Source organism: Suncus etruscus, chromosome 18 (genome assembly GCF_024139225.1).
Source record: "Suncus etruscus isolate mSunEtr1 chromosome 18, mSunEtr1.pri.cur, whole genome shotgun sequence".
Classification (NCBI taxonomy): Eukaryota; Metazoa; Chordata; class Mammalia; order Eulipotyphla; family Soricidae; genus Suncus; species Suncus etruscus.
In genome coordinates, this window is record NC_064865.1 from 56,049,964 (window position 1) to 56,076,255 (window position 26,292).

General features: G+C 43.0%; 6 protein-coding genes across 6 annotated transcripts in view; 3 read left to right on the top strand and 3 right to left on the bottom strand.

Annotated features, from left to right (window-relative positions):
- Window positions 1-23,971, bottom strand: part of LOC125996078 (uncharacterized) — a 135,509-nt gene extending 111,538 nt beyond the window's left edge. The window contains exon 1 of the mRNA XM_049765036.1: window positions 23,685-23,971. Within this exon, the coding sequence (XP_049620993.1) occupies window positions 23,685-23,970 (286 nt within the window). The 5' untranslated portion in view covers window position 23,971. The remainder of the gene's footprint in view (window positions 1-23,684) is intronic.
- Window positions 1-26,292, bottom strand: part of LOC125996117 (histone H2A type 1-B) — a 949,462-nt gene that overhangs the window by 108,762 nt on the left and 814,408 nt on the right. The gene's annotated exons all lie outside the window — the stretch shown is intronic.
- The window catches only part of LOC125996119 (histone H2A type 1-D), a 143,445-nt gene that overhangs the window by 108,762 nt on the left and 8,391 nt on the right, over window positions 1-26,292 (bottom strand). The gene's annotated exons all lie outside the window — the stretch shown is intronic.
- The window catches only part of LOC125996127 (histone H2A type 1-C), a 363,461-nt gene that overhangs the window by 31,013 nt on the left and 306,156 nt on the right, over window positions 1-26,292 (top strand). The gene's annotated exons all lie outside the window — the stretch shown is intronic.
- Window positions 2,075-2,865, top strand: H1-4 (H1.4 linker histone, cluster member). Its single transcript, XM_049765051.1, has one exon. It carries the CDS (start codon window positions 2,103-2,105, stop codon window positions 2,760-2,762), a length of 660 nt encoding a protein of 219 aa, XP_049621008.1. The 5' UTR covers window positions 2,075-2,102; the 3' UTR covers window positions 2,763-2,865.
- On the top strand, window positions 21,145-21,529 carry LOC125996138 (histone H2B type 1-C/E/F/G/I). Its single transcript, XM_049765088.1, has one exon. The coding sequence runs from the start codon at window positions 21,149-21,151 to the stop codon at window positions 21,527-21,529; it is 381 nt and encodes a 126-aa protein (XP_049621045.1). The 5' UTR covers window positions 21,145-21,148.

Consider the following 26,292-nt stretch of genomic DNA (forward strand, 5'->3'; position numbering starts at 1 on the left):
AAAGGAATACCCACAACTAAGTGAGATATTTGAGAAAAAAAACTCCAAGTATTGTACAAATTTCAGCTATTTAGAGGAGTGGGTTTATTGGTCATTGAGAAGGATAATAATCTCTCTGTCCTGGTGCCTATAAAATTTCCCTGATAGCCATCAATGAGTCGAGTTTGAAATTTATCCTCTGCTTCTTAGTTTATTACACACCGAAGACCTTCATTTTTCACGATCAGAACTAATCACATTGAAAAATATTTACACTTGGCAGCTTAAAAACTATTGGTAGTTCACATCACCATTAAAATTCAACATTCATTTAGAAACATTTCATCCATGTTCTATCGATGGTCTGCATTCCCTTTTATTTCAGTTGCCAAGTGCCCTTAGCTGTCTCATAGCTTCATGGGGAGAAGCTTTTGAGCGAGGACACTCAAAATGATGCGACGTCTCCTACTGTAAAATAATCACTCACACAAGCCAACAGCAGCATTTTAGGGCACTGGCCAAAATTCCAGCTTTTTTTTTTAAAGTTCATGGCTTGCAATTTTGTTTGATGTTGGAACTATACCGGTAGTCCTCAGGCTTGCTCATGAGAGATAACTCCAGGTGGGTGGTGCTCGGGGGAGGATTTACCTGATCACTGGCAATTTAAGTTCTCTACCCACTGCACTATCTCTCTAGCTCTGGTTTGAAGTTTTCAATAACTTTTAATGAACCATAGTTTGTCTGTTTTATTATTGTCAGTCTGTACTGTGGCTGATTGGGTGATTATCTAAGCAAATCTCCATCTCCTGAGAGGTGGAGCAAATGAGTGTTCAAATGACACTTAACCATAGGGATAGTCCCTTGAAATCCGACTTGAGAGATGGAATTTTAAACTGTCATTTCTGTCATATACTTTCATTGTAGTAGAACCTTGGGACGCCTGCAGCCATATCTTCTGGACCGAGCCTGCATGTGGGATGTGAACTGGTCATTCATCAGTGATACAGTGATCTAAGCTTCTCTAGTAATGGGGGCAGAATAATGTTACAAATCCACTCCTGACGTTTATTTTCCCTTAGGTTCAATGCTTGAATTCCAGCTGCGTGAATTTGGTCGTGATGCACGAATTTCTGCCTCCCCTGGCAAAGGACTAAGCAACAAAGCGCACCTCCTCTTCCAGCGACCTTAGTGACATCACCCACACATTAAAATAAAAAATAAACAATGAATCCTTTCTCATCTGTGAATTCTGACTGTATTTGGGAAGTTTCCTTCCTTTTGCAAAATATCCTGAATCCAAAATATCTAAACTCTTGGAGTAGTTGCCCAGAGGAAAGAGACGCAACAGCCCCGCCCCCAACCCTGGGGAGCAGAGAGGCAAAGAAATATAAGGTAAGATTGTTGCAAAGTCCAGTTGCAGCCAAGAGGAATAAAACCATGGCTGCACAAGAAGAGGTCTCGGGGGGTCCCAGATGTACCCCCAAATGTGCCGTCCTTGGCCTGGGCATGAAACTAAATCAGTTTGATGAACTCAAATGCCCTCGGCTCAATAGGCAGGACTCTCCGAGGAGCCTGTGTTACTTCCTTCACTTAAGTGCAGATTTATAATAAAAACCTTCGTGCCAGCGCCCTGGTTCTTGGCCACAGACGAAGCTAAGCACTTGGAGAATCGTCCTCGCGGGGTCAGAAAGCTGCACGGTTCCACATCAGTTTATAATTTACGAAGAAAAGAGAAAGTTTTGCGACTCCGAGTGGAAATTTGTCGTGCACGGCGGGAACTCTGGCTGCTTTTGCGCCCAAGGAGGCGACCTGCCCGGTTCATTTGAGACCTGCGTGAAGCCCGAGGCTTCGGGGAACCGGGAGTGCGTAAAAGTGGGTCGCTGGGGGTCGTGGATTTTGATCTTGGGGGCTTTTTTGGAGGTTTAACAAACACAACTCGGGATCCGAGCGGGCACTCTGCGGCTGCCAGCGAGGCGGGCTGGACAGCGCACCAATCACGGCGCAGCTCCGCCCTATATAAGCGGGCGGGCGCAGCGGCGAGGCCCGAGTCCCGGCCAGTCAGTGTCTCCGCTTCTTGCTCGAGTCGCTCTGCCCGCGTCGCCCCGCACCAAATCGCCTTGGCCATGTCCGAGACCGCGCCCGCCGCGCCTGCCGCCCCGGCCCCGGCCGAGAAGACGCCCGTGAAGAAGAAGCCCCGCAAGTCTGCGGGCGCCGCCAAGCGCAAGGCGTCCGGGCCCCCCGTGTCCGAGCTGATCACCAAGGCGGTGGCCGCGTCCAAGGAGCGCAACGGCGTGTCCCTGGCGGCGCTCAAGAAGGTGCTGGCGGCTGCCGGCTACGACGTGGAGAAGAACAACAGCCGCATCAAGCTGGGGCTCAAGAGCCTGGTGAGCAAGGGCACCCTGGTGCAGACCAAGGGCACCGGCGCCTCGGGCTCCTTCAAGCTCAACAAGAAGGCCGCCTCCGGGGAGGCCAAGCCCAAAGCCAAGAAGGCGGGCGCCGCCAAGCCCAAGAAAGCTGCGGGCGCAGCCAAGAAGGCCAAGAAAGCCTCCGGGTCCGCCACCCCTAAGAAGAGTGCGAAGAGGACCCCCAAGAAGGCCAAGAAGCCCGCATCGGCTGCAGGAGCCAAAAAGGCCAAGAGCCCGAAGAAGGCGAAAGCGGCAAAACCCAAGAAAGCCCCCAAGAGCCCAGCCAAGGCCAAAGCGGTGAAGCCCAAGGCGGCTAAACCCAAGGCCGCCAAGCCCAAGGCAGCCAAACCAAAGAAGGCGGCAGCCAAGAAGAAATAGGAAGTTTTTCTTTGGCCAACTGCATAGAAAGAAGCCCCAACAACCCAAAGGCTCTTTTCAGAGCCACCCACCGACCTCACCAAAAGAGCTGTTGCACTTGGGTACTTGGGGGGGCGTGGTTGGGAGGAGAGTGTATGCAAGGGGTGTCCTCTTAAAATTGGGACTTTTAGGCCCAGTTGGGCTGCATGCATTCCGTACTGTCACCATGTTTGTTTTTGTATTAAGCCAAGGGTTTGAGCGCATTGCCTATGTCAATAGCTGGTGCGTAAAAAGATGTCTCAACGCATTTTGGCATCATCGGGTCCGCCTCCGTTTGACAGGTAACTGAATTGAATTGCAGGGATGAGTAGGAAGAGTGAATGAATCATGAGTGATTTGTGTGGTTTTTGTTTCCTTGTTTTGCTTTTTGCCTGCTTTGAAATTATGGATATGGAAAGTGCCATTTTGGAAGCGCAGCGCTTACTTCAAACTTCCTGGTGGTGGTTAAGACTATTAGTGGGCGTAAAATAAAAACTTAATAAGGCATCTAGAACACAGTATATCACCACTAGGTGTCCTCGGTGCGTGGTTTTTCAGGCAGCCCACGCACAACACGCATGCGAGGCGAGCTTGGGGCACCCGCTGAGAGAGCGCACGGTGCGCTCTGAGCGCACTTCTGTTCTGGAGCAGCGGGCCGCTGCGCCCCGGACACTTTATATAGTAGCTTTGGGTAGTTTGTTCCGCGCCTTCTGATTGGGTCTAGCGAGGCGACAAATTAGCCAATGAGAAGGTAGGCTTGCAAGTGTTAGTTACCATTCCTACTTGTGACGACACAGTGGAATTAACCCAATCATGAGTGAACGATTAGCAGCCTCATTTTGATACAGCGTCACCGAGTTCCGGGCTTGGTGATGGTTGAGTCGCCTTCCTAGTGCAGAGCGATTGTCTATTTGCGCCATGTTTTTGATGCCTGAATAAACCTTTTTGCAAAATCCACTCCGATCCCGCATCGTCAATATCTCCGAGCGCATCCGTGTCGGAGGGCACCAGGGCCGTCACCCAAGTACACTAGCGCCAAGTAAACAAGCTACCTTTCAAGTACATGTCTTGACACTTTAAAAAGAAAAAGGCTTTTTGCAAAGAGCCATGCTTGCTTTCCACAACTCAGTTGTAATTCTTTCATCCTAGACTCCTCGGACTTCTCACTGCACTTTTTTTTTTAGCCACTTTTGTCCCATTATCTCAGAACAAAACACGTTTCAAGATTGCATGCAGAAAAAAAGAACAAAACTGCATGCTAACATTTTGGCCTTTTAGCTCACTTTTTAGCCTTTTTAAAGCTCACTTTCTGCCTTTTTAAAGGCAAAAGCATTTATTTCCAAAGATCCATCAATGGTTCCCTGACTAGGAAACGAGTCTATAGTACTAGTTGCTCTGTACAGCCCCCTCAAGGTAAATTATTTGCACTTGCAGATGACCATTTTACTTCTCTTTTAGTTTTTGTTTTTGAGGTCACACCACACCCAGTGATGCTCAGGATATACTTCTGGCTTTGCACTACAGAATTATTCCTGGCAGTGCTTGTGAACCATATAGAATTCCAGGTCTACCAATTGCAAGGCAAATTCCCTAGCCTCTGTCCTATTACTCTGACCCAATGCTGTTATCAATTTGATGCTAATTAAAACATTAAGACATAGAAATACTAGTAGGCATCTGTATTTTTTCTCCTTTTTACACATATGGTTTTGGCATTTCATGATTTAAATGTCAGGGTGAGTGTGGGTTTGTGCAGGATGCATGTCAGTGTACGCGTAATTTAATTAGGAGGACGCTAATTTTATTCCATTTCTAGAAAGAATGATTTATGTGTTGAGGCATCAGATGAAATTCTGTGCATTCCCCTTTCAACCTGCTGGAATGAAATATGTGAATCCATTCTGTCATTCCTACACCAGATCTTGTTTTACCATGTACTTTTACCTTAAATAATAGCTGAATATAAGTTAATATTACACAAGGACTCTTCATCTTTCTACATACATAAATGCATACTTTGGGGGCTGCAGAGATTGTTCAAAGCATTGGTACATCTACAGGTGCCCAGCTTCCATCCCAGCACCATATAGTATCCCACCCACCAACAGAGTCTATTCTCTGAGCACTGCTAGGTGTGATCCAACAGCAAAAATCCCTTTGTTTTCGCTCATTCCACTCACTTTGAGTGCTGTTGAAACAGATTACTTCATTTTTTCTGACCAGGGGGTTCCAGGTTGATGCATTTAAATTTTCATTTGGGGGAGAAACAAAAACAGACCATTGGTTTAGTATTAAGAACATTGGGTCTTGACATCAATGACTCCATTTTTGATCTTTGCTTTGTTTTTCAAACAACTCTTTCAGATTTTATAACATTATGGTATCTTGAAATTTTACCTATGAGATTCCTCCTCTCTTATCTATTGTTATGAAATACAAGTCTTCCAAAATTGAGCAGTGGAAGTCAAAAAACATTAAGTAAGCCATTTCATCTTTGCAGATCAGGAATCTAATGGCAACTTTGCTCAATGATCATGGTTTGGGATTTCTCATGAAATTAAACTTATAGAAGGTACAGAAGGAAATTCTCTGACCCTTCTAGGCTCTTTCAAGAAACACCTCTAGACATTTGCTCTGCCTTAATATGTGCTTGTCCAATAAGTCTGTTTCTGACCCTAGATCAAAGGTACCTTCATTCTTTAAGTTATTCTCAGATCCACAGCTTCTGAGTTCACTTTAACTCCACATGCCTTGGCCACATATCCACATATTGAAATAATGTTTGAGGCATCATAGTGGCCAATCCAACAAAGCCCAGATACAATGTTTGTGGCAGTCCTGTGATGAAGACTTGGCTGTGATTGGATTTTTGCCCAAGATGGCTTATTAGAACATCAGACACAAAAAGAAAAAACCCTGGGTTTGATCCCTGACACACTCTTCCCTTCCCCAAAAGATAACCATGTATACTTGAGTATAAGGCGACACCCCCCAAATTTACCTTAAAAACTGAGAAAACTTAGTGACTCGAGTATAAGCCAAAGTGGAAAATACAGCAGTCACTGGTAAATTTCAAAAATAAGAATACATACCCAAAACAATTACAATAATTGAGGAATGCGGTAAGTTAAATGTCTTTTCAATATGTACTGCTAAAGAAAAACTGTAAACTAGCAACAATACTTTAAAACTTTAAATAAAGTGCAGAAAACCGTAGCTGCACAGGTAAGCTAAATCACAAAGGTTAAAATCCTTCAAAACTGGATTCCTCCTCCTCCTCCTCATCTGTATATCCAAACAGAGCTTCAGCTCTGTCTGATGTGAGGTCTCAGCATAGACATCGTCATCATCACTGACTTCGCAGATACCATCATCACTGCTGTCGGTCTCATACAAAGTGCAGAATATTGTGGGTTAAATAGGTTAGTGGCATCCAGTTCAGTTGAGCCGCCTACCTCTTCAGCTCAGCAGTGACTTGTGGACCGAGCTGAAGCACCGCCCCTTCCAGAAGAAGGCAGAAGATGACTGGAGACTACGTGCATTTGATTCAGTGCAGGGGCACCAAATGTATGATCTGTATGTAACCTGTATGACCCGAGTATAAGCCAAGTTCAGGTTTTTCACAAATTTTGTGCCAGAAAAACTCGGCTTATACTTGAGCATATACGGTAAATGGGAGGGTTGTTTGCTTGTTTGTTGTGAGTGTCATCGCCAGCAAGCTCAGGGGTTACTACTGGCTCTGCACTCAGGAATCACTCCTGGCAGGACTCAGGGTACCATGAGGGATGCCGTGAATCAAACCGAGGTCAGCTGCATGGAAACTGAAAGCCCTCCTAGCTGTGGTATTACTCAAATCCCAACATTATTTAATTTTTACTTATCAGAATCCAATCAGTGAGATCACTATTTTCATAAAATTTTTAGAATTCCTGAGACTTGGATTATAATTGACTAGTTTCCACAACTAAGGTCAACCCAAAGATCAATCCTGAGATTATAAAATATTGAAGCAAACTCTACAAATTTATAATACATTAGCCCAGCACTACTTTAAAGACTTTTCAATAAGAGGAATACATTTTTCTGACAAAGCCTAACCTATAATCTGTAAAGCAACCCCTTTTGCACTTATTGTTAGCCCGTCCAACAAACTGTTGGTTTTGCTTTTGAATAAAACTAAGTTAAAGAGAAAATAAACACAGCGATTGTAAATCTTAGAAAATACTGTGGCATATTGAAGTTTTTAAGAATTAGAAATAAGGGGCCCAGAGAAATAGCGCTGCGGTAGGGCGTTTGCCTTAGACGCAGAAGGATAGTGGTTTGAATGTCAGCATCCCATATGGTCCCCTGAGCCTGCCAGGAGCGATTTCTGACCGTAGAGCCAGGAGGAACTCCTGAGCGCTGCCAGGTGTGACCCAAAAACAAACAAACAAACAAAAAAACAAAAACAAGAATTAGAAATCAAACTTAATACTTAATAGGATTGAAAATTAGACAAGCAAGGGACAGAATAATAGTACAATGGGAAGGACACTCGCCTTATATGCAGCCAACCCAGGTTCACATTCTCAGTATTCTGTATATTCCTCCAAGACCAATAGGAGTGATCCCTGAGCATCACCAGATGTGCCTCCATCCCTTGATAAATAAAAATAAAATAAAATCAGACAAGCACATGGCATTTAAGATTGGTGATGAAGTAATAATAAAAAGATACATGGCTAATGTTTAAGTTTAATATAGAGAGTAAGAGTTAACTTAGAGAGAAAAGGGTAAACAAAAAAATGTAGTATTAAAGGCTTATAAAGCTACTCCTTTTTTGTTGTTTTGTTTGTCTTGGGAGCTCTATCTGGTGCTGCTGGGTGTAGGGGAATATTACCAGCTGGGAGCTGTTCAGCTCAGGTCTCTAAATGCAAAGTCTGCTCATTGCCCATTGGGCTCTCTGCCCAGTTCATGAGGGACTCTTGCCATGTGATAAAAGTGTGATAAAAGCTGGGGTCGGAGTGGTGGCACAAGCTGTAAGGTGTTACGTTGTACGCACTAGCCTAGGAAAGACCTTGGTTCTATCCCCCAGCGTCCCATATGGTCCCCCAAACCAGGAGCGATTTCTGAGCACATAGCCAAAAATAACCCCCTGAACATCACCGGTGTGGCAAAAAAGAAACAAACAAAAAAACAAAAAGCAAAAAAAGTGTGATAAAAGTTTTTTTTAATATATTTTATTTAAACACCTTGATTACATACATGATTGTGTTTGGGTTTCAGTCATGTAAAGAACACCACCCATCACTAGTGCAACATTCCCATCACCAATGTCCCAAATCTTTCTCCTCCCCATCCAACCCCCGCCTGTACTCTAGACAGGCTTTCTATTTCCCTCATACATTAGGTTAGTTCAAAATGTAGTTATTTCTCTAAATATACTCATCCCTGTTTGTGGTGAGCTTCATTAGATGAGCTGTAACTTCCAACCCTTCTCTCTTTTGTGTTTGAAAATTATTATTGCAAGAATGTCTTTCTTTTTTCTTAAAACGCATGGGTGAGTGAGACCATTCTGCGTTTTCCTCTCTCTCTCTGACTTACTTCACTCAGCATAATAGATTCCATGTACATCCATGTATAGGAAAATTTCATGACTTCATCTCTCCTGACAGCTGCATAATATTTCATTGTGTATATGTACCACAGTTTCTTTAGCCATTCATCTGTTGAAGGGCATCTTGGTTGTTTCCATGGTCTTCCTATGGTAAATAGTGTTGCAATGAATATAGGTGTAAGGAAGGGATTTTTTTAATTGTATTTTTGTATTCCTAGGGTATATTCCTAGGAATGGTATAGCTGGGTCATATGGGAGCTCGATTTCCAGTTTTTGGAGGGATCTCCATATTGCTTTCCATAAAGGTTGAACTAAACGGCATTCCCACCAGCAGTGAATAAGAGTTCCTTTCTCTCCACATCCCCGCCAACACTGTTTGTTCTCATTCTTTGTGATGTGTGCCAATCTCTGTGGTGTGAGGTGGTACCTCATAGTTGTTTTGATTTGCATCTCCCTGATGATTAGGGATGTGCAGCATTTTTTCATGTGTCTTTTGGCCATTTGTATTTCTTCTTTGTCATAGTGTCTGTCCATTTCTTCTCCCCATTTTTTGATGGAATTAGATGTTTTTTTCTTGGAAAGTTCTGTCAGTACCTTATATATTTTGGAGATTAGCCCCTTATCTGATGAGTATTGGGTGAATAGTTTCTCCCACTCAGTGACTGGCTCTTGTATCCTGGGCGCTATTTCCTTTGAGGTGCAGAAGCTTCTCAGCTTAATATATTCCCATCTGTTAATCTCTGCTTTCACTTGCTTGGAGAGTACAGTTTCCTCCTTGAAGATGCCTGTAGTCTCAATGTCCTGGAGTGTTTTGCCTACGTGTTGTTCTATATATCTTATGGTTTTGGGTCTGATATCGAGGTCTTTAATCCATTTGGATTTTACCTTCATACATGATGTTAGCTGGGGGTCTAAGTTCAATTTTTTGCAAGTGGCTAGCCAGTTGTGCCAACACCACTTGTTGAAGAGGTTTTCTTTGCTCCATATTTAAAAAAAAAAAAAAAAAGGTGGGGCCGGAGAGATAATATGGAGGTAAGGCATTTGCCTTGCAAGCAGAAGGACGGTGGTTTGAATCCCAGCACCCCATATGGTCCCCTGAGCCTGCCAGGAGCGATTTCTGAGCATAGAGCCAGGAGTAACCCTGAGCGCTGCCAGGTATGATCCCAAAACAAACAAAAAACAAAAAACAAAAACAAAAAAAAAGTTAAAAAAAGTAAAAAAGAGGGGGGAGGGGAAAAGTGATAAAAGTCTCTCTCTAGTAAATTGTATCATGAGCACCATTTAAACTACTTATGAATCGTCCAATTATCTCAGAGCTAGTCAGGGGATATCTTAGGGCAGGCAGAACAGGTTCTGATTCGGACAGCTTAGCTCCTGGGTCTCTGTTCTATACCATTCATACCTAAAGAGATATTTTTCCTAAGCAATCCAAATCCACTGTCACTGATTTTGTCGTAGTGGCGATTGTTTCCTTTTTCAAAGATAAAGCTACTCACTCAAATCACCTTTGGTCATAGGGCAAAAGTCCAGAATGACCTGGATTCCACCTTGGATTTGTTCTGTGATGTCCATTGGCTTAGCAGGAGCAGGAAGAGGGGTAGGGCAATCAACCACTCAGGTTCTGTGTCATCAGAAAGTGCAAAACTTCGGGTTGGAGCAATGGCACAAGTGGTAGGGTGTTTGCCTTGCACGTGGCTAACCTAGGACAGACCATGGTTCATTCCCCTGGCGTCCCATATGGTCCCCCAAGCCAGGAGCGACTTCTGAGTGCATAGCCAGAAGTAACCCTTGAGCATCACTAGGTGTAGCCCAAAAACAAAAACAAAAAAAGAAAGTGCAAAAACTACAAAGAATGGGAAGGAGGGGTCCTTCTAGAACCCACATGGCTTTATTAACTGTGGCCTATCCGAGTTTGTTGTCAAAACAACAAGCAGGAGCAACTGAATAGAAAAAATTTAAAATAGGGACTCTATTGGCATGACAATTTAGGTTTGGGAAGGATGGAAGTGGCAGAGAACCTCCAAGCTAGAGAACAGCTTCAAAGAGAGAACAGAAGGGACTGGTATTATACCCAGCAGGGGCAAAGAGTGGCATAACAGCTTATTAATAGTCTATTTGTTGTCCAGGAAACATTTACACATACATGAGGGAAGAATGGTGAGCAAGTGCAACTGAAGAACATGCAAAGAATGAAAGTCACGTGTACAGAAAATGGGGGAGAGATGTCATCAGGACATATATTTTGATTGGTAATGAAGAGGAAGGAGACTCCTTCAGTCAAGAAAGTTCCAATCCAGTCTCCACTAGCTAATAATACAGGCTGTCTGAGGTCCCTTTCAGTGCAAAAATATTTGCCTTTTTTCCTCTTATTTGTTTGTTGTTTGGGCGCACACACCAGGCCCCCAGATTCATTCCTGACTATGCTTGGGGGCCCATAAGGAGTTGTAGAAGTTGAACCTGGTTTGACTGCATGAAAGGCAAATAACCTACCCACTGAACTATCACTGTAGCCAAATATAAAAGTGTTCTTGAAATTCTTTTGACCCAGAGTCAATAAAAGGCAGTGAGCAGCTTCTTTCAGAGAAAGGTCGTCACCTTCTCCAGACAGCAAGCTAATCTGTTTTAGCTTTTCCTAGAACACAGTTCTAAATCTTCAATTGGGAAGAAAAGGGGCAAGAAGCAAAATGCTTTGATATCCTCGACACCTCCTGAGAAGAAAATGAATTGTTAGGTATTGGCTGAAACAGTGAATATTTGTAGCAGCCTTTAAGTTGAGCAGGCAAGCAAACATTTAAAGCCTGGCTAAGGACATCCTAGGATACAGCCCTGCACTGTTCCAAACTAGGTTGGTGTTTGTTCCCGTCTCACAGCCCCAAGTTCAGGACTAGGGGTTTGGAGGCTCTTTTCTGGATTGGGTCCAGAGAATCTTGGTTTCTTTTTAAAGCACCTTGAGATTTCTATTATTCTCCCCCAACTCTTCCATAACACTGTCTGAGCACACATCCCTATCGTATCTGTACACCGTAGTAAGTAGCTACATGTTAGAAAAATCAGTAGTGGAAAAACCCCAGACCTTCAGAGGTCAGGGATTCCGAGAAAAGGTAAAGATAATAAACTGAAGGGCTCTTAACACAAATGATCAGAATGCCCATGCCATTCTGGGAATGTCCTGGGATTGGATCCCTTGTATACAGATTTGTATCTGCTACCCTTCCCCGAGAAAGACAATCTCCAGAAATCATACTGAAAGCCTCTTCATTCCTCACATTCCCTTATGAAATTGTAAACCCCCTTAGGTTTAGTTAGTACTAAAGAAGGTTCTAACTAACTGTTAGAATAACAGTAGATAACTGTTATCTACTCTTCTTTCTATAACCAATGATTGCTGAGCAATAAATATCCAATGGAGAGGACAGTTGGGGCTCTGTCCTGAGGCAATTAGTCCCCTGACCCTCCCCCTGACCCCCATGCTTTCTCTCTAGTGTCTGTCTTGTTTCTTTTTTTCTTTTTCTTTTTTTTTGGGGGGGGAGGCCACACCCGGGGGTGCTCAGGGGTTACTCCTGGCTGTTTGCTCAGAAATAGCTCCTGGCAGGCACGGGGGACCATATGGGACACCAGGATTTGAACCAACCACCTTTTGTCCTGGATCGGCTGCTTGCAAGGCAAACGCCACTGTGCTATCTCTCCGGGCCCTGTCTTGTTTTCTTAATCCTCACAGGACTCTGCTTTAGACCCATTCACCTTGAACAGGACTCCAGCAGTACATCCTTCTGTCCACTCCTTGCAAACCCAGAGGGAGAAGAGGAGAAATATTGCTGTGCTACTTCAATACCCTGAATCGACCCAACTGGGTTTTTTTGTTTGTTTATTTGTGGGCCACACCTGGTAGTGCTCGGGTTACTTCAGGGTCTTTGCTCAGAAATCGCTCCTGGCAAGCTCAGGGACCATAGGGATGGTAGGGATCAAACCCGGGTCAGTTTAGTGCAAGGTAAACACTGCGCTATCACTCTGGCCCCTTATCTAGCTGGCTTTATGTAATTTGTCAAAGATGGGAATTATGTGTCAGAGTGATAATACAGAGGATAGAGTTGCCTTCCACATAGGCTACCTAGATTGGATGCTCAGTAACACATATGGTTTCCAGAGCCTTATCAGAAGTCCCTGAGCACTTCAAGGTGTGGCCACCCCTTCCCCAAATGTGAACTGAGGTCTGCAGTGTGAATTGAGATCAAAACCAGATAAGTATTTGAAAACATATTTAACCCCACCCTAATCCCTTAAAGTAAAGATGCCAAGATGCCAAGACGTGTTGTAGAGGTCTTGCGTCTCAGCAATTCTCGTGGGTCGTAGTCCTTTCACGGGAGGAAAACGGGTAACACGAGCAGACGAATATGAAATATGAAATAATGATACCACACGCAATATGTGGGGTCAACACGTTTCTGGCAGGAGTGCTGTAGCATATGAAAAAGTTTCCATAAGATGATTCTTGGAATTGTATATAAAAGTGTTTCCTTAGGATTGTTCTGTGACTTTTGCCCCACCTAACCCTTCCAGGTGGGGCGCTGTGGAGTTGGCAATAAATAGCTTGAGGGACAGGAGTGAGGGGTCCTTCTGTGAAAAGCTGCTGGCTGCAGGAGGATTCTCTGGCTCTCCTTGCCCGATCTTTTAAATCCTATCGTTCTTGTCTGTGTGGATTATTACTTGCTGCGGATAAATATTACCAAGGTCTTCCCCCGAAAGGGGACAAGGGGATGGGAAGTAATTTCTCATTCTGGGGACTGTTCTTGGATTCACAAATACCCAGCCAAGATAACGGCGAAGATATCTTGCAGAGTGCGACTAGTTTAATTTTTTGAGCAGGGGAATTTATAGGGGTAAAATTAGCCACAGGTGAAGAATAATTGAAATCATAAAGCCTAGTACAACAATGACAATACCTAAGCAAAGGGTGTGACTAAAAATTCTAAGTTACAAGAGGGAAGGTCACACAAGTCAAGGTAACTCCTTGCAAGCTTGCTTTAAATGCAAAAATCAGGATAAGTAGGAAATATCTAGAAACTTGGTCTTTCTAGGCTGGACTCTATGCAGTGGTCCTCAAACTATGGCCCGCGGGTCACATATTGTATTTGTATCTGTTTTGTTTCTTCATTGCAAAATAAGATATATGCAGTGTGCATAAGATTTCATTCATAAGTTTTGTTTTTACTATAGTCAGACCCTCCAATGGTCTGAGGGACAGTGAACTGGCCCCCTGTTTAAAAAGTTTGAGGACCCCTGTGAGGTTAAATGAAGGGAGGTACCAAATCCTCAGGAATGAGCTTCCCTATTTCTAAACGAGGGTCAAAAGTCAAAATCTGTACTCTGGTTACGCCCTTAATTACCAGAAACTGCAGCTGCAAGGGACATATTTGAAAAGGAGAGAAAAATTTTCTTTGCTTTTAGGGCTGACTATATCCAGAAAAAGGGGTTCTCAAATAAACTTTGGTGCTGGAATTTCTGAGCCAAATTATTGGATAGAGGCTATTATTTTGCCTGATATAAAGGAGAGATAGTCAAATACTGGCTGAAAATGTAATGCCAGGCGTCTCTTTGGAAATTCCTCAACCATCCACACAGGGGAAAAAGGCATCCACAGTGGGTCTTTTGAGGAACCCCATGGGGGTTAAATTAGTTCGACCTACCAGGAAAATCTGAGAATACATCTGGTGGGCTGAGCCCCGCTAAAAGCTTAGGCATGCCCTGGCAAAGATGCACTAAACCAAATTGGAAAAATAATGTGTAAACCAAAGAAAAATTATTTCAATTACTGTTAACTTTAAAGATCTTCATAAGAGTAATACGTCAGTCTCTACAGCACCCTTTTTTTAGAATTTTTATTTAAATTTTACTGGAAATATCAATGTAATATATAAACAGGTTTAATAAGAGTGTAAGAGGATTTGGTGGCTATTTGGACATCCTATAAAATTTCTGACCTTTTTTACATTGACTTATCAGAAATTAAAATAGAAAAAAAAACGAACACCCTTCACAATAGTACCGCATACTGTCGATTCTGAGCCAAATTCTGTCTTCTTTGTTTACTTTCTTGCTCTTATTCGAGCTTCTTGTTGTAATCAACAAATATTTTTATCCGGTAATGATATTTTCTTCAGAGAACCCAATATATTTTATTTTATATAGCTTCCACACTCTTGATAAGTCCCAGTTCTTAGGTTAAGAGAGAATGTCTATATGAAGAAGTCCAGCTAAATCTATTTATTAAAATAAATCAATAAGTAAATTAAGACATGAAAGAAGACGGAGCTGAAAGTTTATCACAGTGGGTAGGACACTTGTCTCTAGCATGGCCTATCCCCAGAACCCCATGGGATCCCTGAACACAGAGCCAGTAGCAAGCCCTGAAAACAGCCAAGTATGGCCGATAAATTAAGTAATTAAAGTAAGGAAGAAATTTATTAATAAAAGATCAGAAAGAAGAGGAAAAAATTTGAAGGAAAGCTGTACCTTCATGTTGCAAGTCAGCCCTTGATGGTATTGAAATGTTTACATACACAACACCTTCACATCCAACCATTCACTTTTACTTCACTGATGGGCCTCAAAGTAATTGAAAGTACCTAGTATAGTGTTATTCTCAAACCTGTCTCACCTGATAACCTTATTTTAGAGGTGAAGTCTCATTTCTAGATCAAGGATAGAATAGAAGATCCTGCATTCCTTACAGATCCTGCCTGACTTACTGGTGCAGATTCAAGAACCCTAGCAAGAAACAAAGCTGATTAATTAACTGTCTAATTAGGTGATAGGTTAATTAATAATTGATTGATTGATTGATTGATTGATGTTCAAGAGTCAGTAGGAAACAAGACCAGCCCTCCAGGATACAAAAAAGGGGAGTTTGTATGATACTGAAAAGAAGTTGTCTTCCTAAAACTACGTTGGATGGATATAAGTCATAGTGCATAGGTAAGATGTTTGCCTTACATGCAGCTGATCTGGGCTAGTACTCCAGCTCTCATGAGGCATCACCAGTAGTAATTTCTGAGTACCACCATTGCCTCCCCCCGCAAAAACAAAACAAAACAAAACAAAAAAAACCCAACAAACAAAGAACCAGTGAGGCAACAGCAGGGGCAGCAACACAAACGCATTAAAGATCGACAGGAAGGGGCCAGTACTATAGTACAATGGTTAGGACATTTGCCTTGCATGCTGCCATCCGGGTTTTATCCTTGGTACCTCATATGGTCCCCCAAGATTGTCAGGAGTAACTTATGAGCTCAGTGCCAGTAGTAACCTCTGAGCACTGCCAGGTGTGCACCCAAAAATAAAATTGATGCACACACAGGAAAATAATTGACAGTAAGATGCCAAGGATCCTTCACTCTTGACATTGAAAGAAATTTTAAAAATAACTTACACCAAGGCATTGAAATCTTCTCGAGTCTGGTTTGCCCTTTGAAATAAGCTGCTTGGGAAGAACTGAAAAAAGGCAGGAATAAAAATAAACTATCCTCCACATGCTTTAGACTAAAAACACAGGGGCAGTTCATTAGACCCATATCCTCCTCTGCAAAGCTTGAAGATTTTTCTGAGGAAAAAGCTCAACAGCAAGAGATATGCCACTTATTGGAAAATAGAAATGGAAATAATTCTCTGCATTAAGGTTGTATTTATGATATCACAATGATATTATTTACAAAGATTAGATTTACTTGGTTACAATAGTTGTGTTTATTTGTGGCACAATGATTCAAAACTTGCAAGGAAGGGATCATTCCATATTTGTATGGGAGAAGTCCACCTTCATTGTCTAAGTCTGATGATGTGTCTCTTCCACAGGAAATTCCAAATGGATGTCTGGACTCCAAAGACCTTTCACCAAAAGGAAATATGGAATCCCCATCTTGCCCTCTGTTGCATCAGAGCCCTTTGGATGGGCTTGGATGGAGGTGGATGGTGATGGAATAAATGGAGGGACCTTTCTCTGCCGTCCCAGGCTACATGGCTCCAAACCCCTTCAGCCGGGCAATTAGCAGGTTCAGGTAGAGGCGAATAAATCATCCACAGACAGGTTCCAAGGAATATCAGCTTTATTTACCCTGGCCAACATGTGTGGCCTATAATCTTAAACCTATTTAAGCACATGCCACTCTTAGCTTGCCCTGTGTCTTAGCTTCCTTCAGCCATTCTCCTCCTGCTCCCTTTCCATCCAGGCAAATTCCCTTTTCCGCTGAGGCCAGACCTTTTTATTACCTATCAAAGACCCCTCCCAGAAATGGGAGGTCTTTTTTGTAGGTAAGGCTACACAGGAATAAAGAGGGGTGGGGTTACACCCTCAACTGCCTAAGGAGAACCAGCTCTCCTGTTATACCCATATACCACGTAACTTTTCAGATACATTCGAGACCAGTCCTATTTCAGAGATTGTATGTGAAACATATATGCCATCCTTAATGTTCCACATTTTTAGGGTAAAAAAGAAAAGGTGATGAATTGCACAGGAAATCTGACATTTCTTTTATTTAATGAAAGGAAAAGGAGAAACTTGCCACCTCCTTTGAGTTCTTCTTAGCTGGCAGAATAATGTACCATCAGAGGATAAGCAAGAGAAAGCAACAGATTTAATTCTATTGGACATGTCCACTTCCATCAGCACCAGCAGCGCAGTAAACAGAAGTTTTCTTTATATTTTATTGAATATATACCTTTTGTTTAATTATTCGCTCATCAACAGGTAGTTAGTAAACAGGAAATTCTATCAGGCACCACGTTGAAATGAAGAAAAGGGGGTTCCATTTCTGTTTTGAAAAATAATGTGAAAAACTTATGACAAAGAAATTATGTTGCTGTCATCAGAGCTCTGAATCTACTGTTCTGGATAAGAAATTTTTTCAGAAAGTGCCTTTTATATTTGTCCTACAGTTAAGGTGTGTACATATATATCTGGAATGCACAAGAGAGTCCACAGATCACTTTGCATTCTGTATCCACTCCCAGCAGTGTGGTGTCAAGTCATTGAACCCAGGCCTCACATATATGAAGAACGTGCTCAATCACCTATCCTCTATCACCATGGTGCTGTTCTTAACAATACCAAGGAGACACAATGCATATTCCATGGTAATGAATTAGATAAATTTGTTGAAATTCCCACCAAAAGCCACTGAAAATCCCGATGACACACCTTGAGAAGTGGGGAAACGCTGTTACATTACATTAACAGACTCATTCTTGGTTTTGCTCCAAAACTTGGTTCAGCCAGAACAAAAGCCAAAGCTTCATTCATTTTAGAAAATATTTAATGTGGATTGGAACATTTGCAGGCAGCTGGTGGAAGATTTACAGAAACAGACGTTCCAAATTGTGTTATTTTGTATAGCAGGTTCTGGACAACCTCAAGGACATAAACACAGTTGGCGTTTGTTCCCAGTTTACCAAGACTACAATGCAAGACTGACCATCATAAAGAGATCTTGAATCCCTCCGTGGTTAGATTATATCTCCCAGACTCCACTGCACCCTTGGCTGGTCTTGCTGCCTGAGTTAGCCTATTGGAAATATGGATAAAGGTCTCTTTTCTCATGAAATCAGTATCACTGAGTTGGCAGTAAAAATAGTGGTACTGGGCCCGGAGAGATAGCACAGCGGCGTTTGCCTTGCAAGCAGTTGATCCAGGACCAAAGGTGGTTGGTTCGAATCCTGGTGTCCCATATGGTCCCCCGTGCCTGCCAGGAGCTATTTCTGAGCAGACAGCCAGGAGTAACCCCTGAGCAATGCCGGGTGTGGCCCAAAAACCAAAAACCAAAAAAAAAAAAAAATAGTGGTACTTAAGTAGCACTTGAAAAGAAAAAAAAAAACATAAAATAGTGATCTGAATCAAGTCATAGGAAAATGACTAAGTAACAAAAATGGCAATAAATGAATCAATATTTAAATATAGAAATCATAAAGACAAAGAAATAATTGACTGGAAGTATTGGCTATGTATGTAGAGAAAGGGTCAGCTCAGAGTAAAATGGGAGAATTACACAGGCCTAAATAGACAAAAGGTGGCATTATTTCTTAAGCTTGCTTTTGTGCAATAGGTATCTTTTTCCTTTGATTGACTTTGGTGCCATACCTGGTGTTGCGTAGGGATTAGTCCTGGCTTGTGCTCAGGGGCCCATTCTAGAGCTGCTCAGGGGACTATAAGTGACACTGGGAATTAAATTGAAAGGCACCTCACCTGCTATCATCTTTCTTTGTTCCCTCTCATTTCCAGCTCTAACTTTTCTTTCTTTGTGGATTAGGTATAACCAAGTTTGGGGGTTTAGCTATCTTTTTCTTAAGTCATTCAAGAAATGCTCTATTTCCCAGCTTTTTAAAAATGAGAACAACTTTCAGCTCTTTTACCAAAATGAAGGGTAGTTAAAGTTCTTAAAAGAAAAAAAAATCAGGGCCCGGAGAGATAGCACAGCGGTGTTTGCCTTGCAAGCAGCCAATCCAGGACCTAAGGTGGTTGGTTCGAATCCCGGTGTCCCATATGGTCCCCCGTGCCTGCCAGGAGCTATTTCTGAGCAGACAGCCAGGAGTAACCCCTGAGCATCACCGGGTGTGGCCCAAAAACAAAAACAAAAACAAAAAAATCAGCCTAAGTCATGGTCTGGTATCACCATTCACATGTGATGGGATTTAGGGGGTGATACCTGACCTGACAATCTCTAGAATATCTTCTCTATAAAGTGAAGAGAATTAGGGATACTCAAGAAGGCCCATACCTGACTTACATAAGCAAAAAATATATGTGTGAATACTTTTTAAAATATTTAATATATAGAGGCCTGGAAGGTGGTGCTAGAGGTGTCTGCCTTGCAAACGCTAGTGTAGGACGGACCGCGGTTCGATCCCCCAGCGTCCCATATGGTCTCCCCAAGCCAGGGGTGATTTCTGAGCGCATAGCCAGGAGTAACCCCTGAGTCAAACGGGTGTGGCCCAAAGACCAAAAAAAAAAAAAAAAAAAAAAAAACTTAATATATATGTATATATACAGATATGTGGGAAAAACTGAAATTTAAGGAGGACTCCATTTTTGGAAATGCAAAACTGAAAAGCTTTCAAGAATCTAAAGAATTTTCTAAGAGTCAGGTTTCAGTCATAAAAATGTTGTGAAGTTTTTTTTTTATTTTTTCATCTGCAGCATTTAGACTTAGGAACTATTTCTAATCCTCTTGTTACATGAACGATTTCATTCATCCTTTCCAATACAAAGGACTGCAGCAATATTACCTAAAGAATTCTGTCCTTTCTGTCACTTCTGGTAGGGCTGCTCTGCCTCCTCATTGAGCCTTGAATCTTTCTTGATTTTTCAAGCTGTATTTTTCATTCTCTGCAGTAAGACACAGTTCTCTGAATTGCCTGATGACCTCATTTTTCTCAGTTCTTGTTTCCTTTACCTCTCACTGAGAGAGAATCTAATTCATTAGAATCTACTTTTATGGTCAAATGTAATCATAAATGGTACCTTAAATATTTCTCAGAAATCACAAGCCACAAACTCTGTCTCTGGCATTTCAAATTACAGGCAAACATAGATTTGATTATTCTTTGTTTTTTTTGGGGGGGGGGGCACACCCGTTTGATGCACTCAGAAATTTTCCCTGGCTTTGTGGGACCATATGGGACGCCGGGGGATTAAACATGGTCCTTCCTTGGCTAGTGCTTGCAAGGCAGGCACCTTACCTCTAGCGCTACCTCTCCGGCCCCAGATTTGATTATTCTTAGCCAACAAGCTAAACTTAATTCTTAGAAAGTAATCTGAACTTGAGGCCAGAGAGATAGCATGGAGGTAGGGCATTTGCCTTGCATGCAGGACAGTGGTTCGAATCCCAGAATCCCATATGGTCCACCAAGAAGATTTCTGAGCTTAGAGCCAGGAGTGGGAAGGCAGGCAGGCAGGCAGGCAGGAAGGAAGGAAGGAAGGAAGGAAGGAAGGAAGGAAGGAAGGAGGAAGGAAGGAAGGAAGGAAGGAAGGAAGGAAGGAAGGAAGGAAGGAAGGAAGGAAGGAAGGAAGGAAGGAAGGAAGGAAGGAAGGAAGGAAGGAAGGAAGGGAAGAAGGGAGGGAGGAAGAAAGAAAAGAAGAAAGAAAGAAAGATAGAAAGAAAGAAAGAAAGAAGAAAGAAGAAGAAAGAAGAAGAAAGAAAGAGAAAGAAAGAAAGAAAGAAAGAAAGAAGAGAAAGAAAGAAAGAAAAGAAAGAAAGAAGGAAAGAAAGAAAGAGAGAAAGAAAGAAAGAAAAGAAAGAAAGAAAGAAAGAAAGAAAGAAAGAAAGAAAGAAAGAAAGAAAGAAAGAAAGAAAGAAAGAGAAAAGAGAGAAAAAAAGAAAAGAGAGAAAAAGAAAGAGAAAGAGAAAAAGAAAAAGGAAGAGAAAGAAAAAAGAAAGGAAAAATGAGAAAGACATCTGAACTTACTATGAAAAAGGTGTGCCTCGTGTTTCAAACTACAGAAATAATTTCACACACACACACACACACACACACACACACACACACACACACACATTATACAATAAGGAAGTCGGACAAGAGCTGGCCTGATTGCTGAAAAGTGCTGTTGGGGTTTGACCAATGAGGAGAGGAGTTCGAATTCTGTTGACCAATAAGAAGCCAAGGAAATGGACCAATCCGGTGTTGCTGTTTCAAGTCCTCATTTGCCTATGCCTGCCTATAAATACACAGCCTCTGCAGCTCCACGTCTCAGTTTGTCTTTATCGGAAAGACAGAAGCCAGAATGCCTGAGCCAGCGAAGTCCGCTCCCGCCCCGAAAAAGGGCTCGAAGAAGGCGGTGACCAAGGCGCAGAAGAAGGACGGCAAGAAGCGCAAGCGCAGCCGCAAGGAGAGCTACTCGGTGTACGTGTACAAGGTGCTGAAGCAGGTGCACCCCGACACGGGCATCTCGTCCAAGGCCATGGGCATCATGAACTCGTTCGTCAACGACATCTTCGAGCGCATCGCGGGCGAGGCGTCGCGCCTGGCGCACTACAACAAGCGCTCCACCATCACGTCCCGCGAGATCCAGACGGCCGTGCGCCTGCTGCTGCCCGGGGAGCTGGCCAAGCACGCCGTGTCCGAGGGCACCAAGGCCGTCACCAAGTACACCAGCTCCAAGTAAACCTTGGCGCCGTGTGCTAAGTCAACCCAAAGGCTCTTTTCAGAGCCACTCAATCATTCACAGTAAGAGCTATACACCAACTAAATATGGTTAAGTGGGGAAATTCCCTTTTTTGCCCAAGGCTTAGGCCCTGCCCTCCCTAACACTTTTTGTGTATTCATAGAGCTCTTAATTCCAGCCCTTTGTTCTACGGATTTTGCTCTAAAGGTTGTTTGTTTCCATAGGTGGTAAGCTCTGCGGCGCTCATGTTTGTAAGAGGGAGCACTTCCCTTTTGCCTATTTTTCCTTAAAAGGCTGAAAGTGTGTTTGTCTCCTAAGATCCTTTGGAGAATGCAACCTTGCACACTTCTCTTACTCATTTTACCAACTCAACCTGGTTTCACACCCCCATTCCCCTAAGGTGGGCACAGTATGAAAAATGGCATCTAACACCCTTAAATTATTGTATGGCTAACAAGTTTTCAAATCCAGTCAGCCCTTCCTCACTTCCCCCAAGGTCTTTCTGTTTAGCAACTGAAGCAGCCCTGGGAAGAAAGGAGAGTGAAGTGTTGCAACATTCTTTAGGGGCAGATCACACTGGGAGGCCCTGTGTAGGCACTGTTGAAAGTTAAACTCGCAAGGCAATAGCAGCTTTTGTCTCCCCCACTTCCTGTGAAAGCTACCAGGACCAACGCAGTTCTTGAAGCTTCCAGGATTTGAGGTTTGGCAGTTCAACCATAAACAGAAAAACCAAATTCGTGCTAGAATTGCGATTCTCTCATTGTTCTCTCCTAACCAAACTCCCCAAACTCTAAGCTCCCTGATGTCTTAACAAGATAAAGTAAACTCAAAGAAAAGTTGTGGGCCCGGAGAGATAGTACAGCGGCATTTGCCTTGCAAGCAGCCGATCCAGAACCAAAGATGGTTGGTTCGAATCCCAGTGTCCCATATGGTCCCCCGAGCCTGCCAGGAGCTATTTCTGAGCAGACAGCCAGGAGTAACCCCTGAGCACCACCGGGTGTGGCCCAAAAACACAAACCCCCCCCCCAAAAAAAAAAGAAAAGAAAAAAAGAAAAGTTGTATTTTCAGATTACCAAGCTACAAATGCATTTGAACTTTTTCTAATGACCCTGAGATAATACTGAAACTGATCTATTTAGTTAACATTCCAGGAGCGTCCACTTTGTAAAGTCTTTATATATCATGCCTGCGCAGACCTCTTCTATGATCCCTTTCTGCACAAAATCAGAAATCTGGTATGGCCTCACAACTGTCAAGTATGGTCCTCGGCTGATTTTTGGTCAAATTCAGGAGTCTCCTTTGGCTGTCTTGTGTCTTTTTTCCTCTGTGCATTTAATGTCTTTTGTTGTTGTTGTTGTTGTTGTTGTTGTTGCTTGTTTTTTTGTTCTTTGACCTTCCCCACAACTTGGAATTTTTCAGTTTTCCTCCACAGCTCCACCACAAACACCCATAGCATTGAATAAGTTGCAACATAAACATTGCGCTACATCTTGCACTCTGATTCACAGGTTTCAGAACACTTTTGTTTAATGTCATGGGCTGAGATATTTGCGAAGGTCAAGAATGGAAGGATAGCTCTTTTCAAAGTGGCATACTCTGCATGCTGGTTTATTAAAGTTAAGACCAGATCAAACTCATACAAGAAAAATAAGGGCCGGGCGGTGGCGCTAGAGGTAAGGTGCCTGCCTTGCCTGCGCTAGCCTAGGACGGACCGCGGTTCGATCCCCCGGCGTCCCATATGGCCCAAGCCAGGAGCAACTTCTGAGCGCATAGCCAGGAGTAACCCCTGAGTGTCACCGGGTGTGGCCCAAAAAAAAACCAAAAAAAAAAAATGAAAAGTAGTGACCATTTTAATTTTTTCAAAATGTTTCTGTACAGATTGTAAAACTGCAGTCTCCAAGAAAGGCTCAAGTGAGTTCTATTTTAAAGAACTCATTCCCGTAGGAACCAGAGCCTGCCCCGCCGCCTATCTCCACCCATAAATACCAATCAATCCTTTTGAAACAAAGGAAAGCTTCCAACTAAACTCAGTGCTAGAGAATGCTTTGACAAGTTAAGCTCTTTTAACTGAGAAGATAGGTGGCCCTGAAAAGGGCCTTTGGGGGTTTGGGGTTTGGAAGCCAAGCAGCTTAACCTCCGAATCCGTAGAGGGTGCGTCCCTGGCGCTTGAGCGCGTAGACCACGTCCATGGCGGTGACGGTCTTGCGCTTGGCGTGCTCCGTGTAGGTGACGGCGTCGCGGATGACGTTCTCCAGGAAGACCTTGAGCACGCCGCGGGTCTCCTCGTAGATGAGACCCGAGATGCGCTTGACGCCGCCGCGGCGGGCCAGGCGGCGGATGGCGGGCTTGGTGATGCCCTGGATGTTGTCGCGCAGCACCTTGCGGTGCCGCTTGGCGCCGCCTTTACCCAGGCCTTTGCCTCCTTTGCCACGTCCAGACATATTGTCTTGACCGGTGAGTCAATAAGTCTGTAACAAGCTCTCCCTCGCGGTGCTTTTATAGGAAATTTGCGGACCTGATTGAAAGCAACCGAGCAGGGGCGGAGCCACAGTCTGATCCCGCCCAGGGCGTTTATTCTCACGAAGCACCGCCAAGAACGGAAGTGGGCGCCAGAAGCAACTGATGAAATGCTGCAACAGATGAAACTATATCACTGTGAATGCACACCCTTGCAGCCAAGAAATGTGCACAATGAGTGCGGACTTCACCGTAAGATATAAAATGAACAGTTAAATGTGCACACAATTGCCAATAATAGGACACTAAAGATTTCATAAAACATGTATTGACGACTTCAGTGGCTTCCTTTTGTTGTCATTGGTGTATTAAGCAGGACTTTTTGGTAGGCAGGATGGGTAAATCTTACCTTGGGAAAGCAAAGTACAGGAGGTTACATGCTTCTAGGTCAGACAGGTTAGAAACCAAAAATTTTCATTACTGATTCTTTGGGTGTATATGCCTTGATCTTGTCCTGAGGTTTCTGACTAATGTATACTTAATGGACAGAAAATATAGTGTTGTATCATATCATCATATTTCAAACAGTTGGTAGTGTAGGGGTCCATCCTATCTGGAGGCAGCCTGTTCCCCGTAGAGTGCTCTTGGTCGATGGATCAATTGTTCCTCTTCTGAGGGAAGGTGATTTTGGCCACATACCATGGTGCTCAGGGCTCTGGAAGTGTCTGGAAGTGTTCAGGGTGCCATATTTCTGAGCCCAAGATCAAAGAGGGTCAAGCAAATGCACAGCAACTACCTTCATCCCTATACTATCACTCCACCCAGTTGTTTCCATTTTAATGTAAATGAAAGTATGGATTAGTGCCCAGAAATATAGTCCAAGGGGTTATATGTGCTTGGCATGAAGAACTCCCATCACTGTATGTGGGCCCCTGAATATTGCCAGAAATGACCCCCAAGAATGAACCAGAAATTACTCCTTTGAACCAAAACCAAAAAGTTTGTGATAGTATTTAAATTTAAAGTTAATCCGGACATGATTTTCAAAGCAGCAGCTGCAATCAAGCAGTTCTTTGATGCTGATGGTGACAGCATAGTGGTTCCAATTCCTTTCTTCAATGTTCACCTTCCTCTCTAAAGCAGTCCTACTTGACTAAAATTGATTTGGGAACTCTTTATATTAGCATACGTCTAATTAATTATTGAATTTACTCATATAGTAAGACTTACCAATTGATATGATTCTGTTTTATTCATTTATATCATTCATTTTAATGTAATACACAGTTAAGTCATCCAAGTTTGATTCAGTACTGAAGAATTTTGGTAGCTATGACTTTTTTTGCATAGTCGGTGTAGAATACCATCCAATTCATGAGTTCACAATGATGAGAATCCTAGTTCAAGTGGAATTCTAAAGGGAGGGTAGAGAACACAGGATTCTGGAGTAATGTATTCTGGAGATATGGAGAATTATTTGGACTAAGATCCAGTTTTGTGAACAACTCCGCTCCCTGTGATCCCACAGAGAAGGAGGAGGTTCAGAGCAGGGCTACCACAGGAAATAATCCAAAGGAGGTTGAGGAGAGATGAAGCGGATCCAAATATCTTTCCATCACATGGAGCAAGTGGAAGAGGCCTGTGGACCACAGTAGTTATTGGGAAGTCAGGATAGCCCCACATGGAGAGGACTGAACAAAGGTAAAGAACCTATCTAGAAGTTCTTCCTGCCTAGGTGGGTCTTGGACATGTAAAAGAGAAAACCATCATTGTTAAGAGCGGAGCCTGATGCAGTCATCATAGTTTAGGGTGAAGGCTGGTTAGCCTGACATCTTTCTTTGCTTTGTTTATTTGGAGGCCAGACCCCATGCCACTCAGCGGTTATTCCTGGTTCTGTGCTCAGAGATTACTCCCAGCAGGCTCGGAATCGTGGGATGCTAGGGATTAAACCTGCGTCAGCCTTGGGCAAGACAGACGTCTTCTATTTCTTCCTCTTATCTTTTCCCTGTTCTCAAACTGGGTCTTAGTGTTGTCTGCATTACAAGTTAGCCACACTGTACCTCTGCTACAATCCTATCACATAGTTGTTACATATGAATAGTCAAATATCCAAATTTCATTTAAGTCCATTACTCAAGCATGGGAATTTTGTGGTTACCATGGCAATCTTTTTTCTGCATTAATAAAAAGACATATGTAACTGGGATGTGACTCGGTGATAGGACAAAGTACAGACATTGCAGACACTTAGGTCTGATCCCTAGGTTTTGATTTAAAAAATCAAAAGAAGCAGCACTTACCATTAA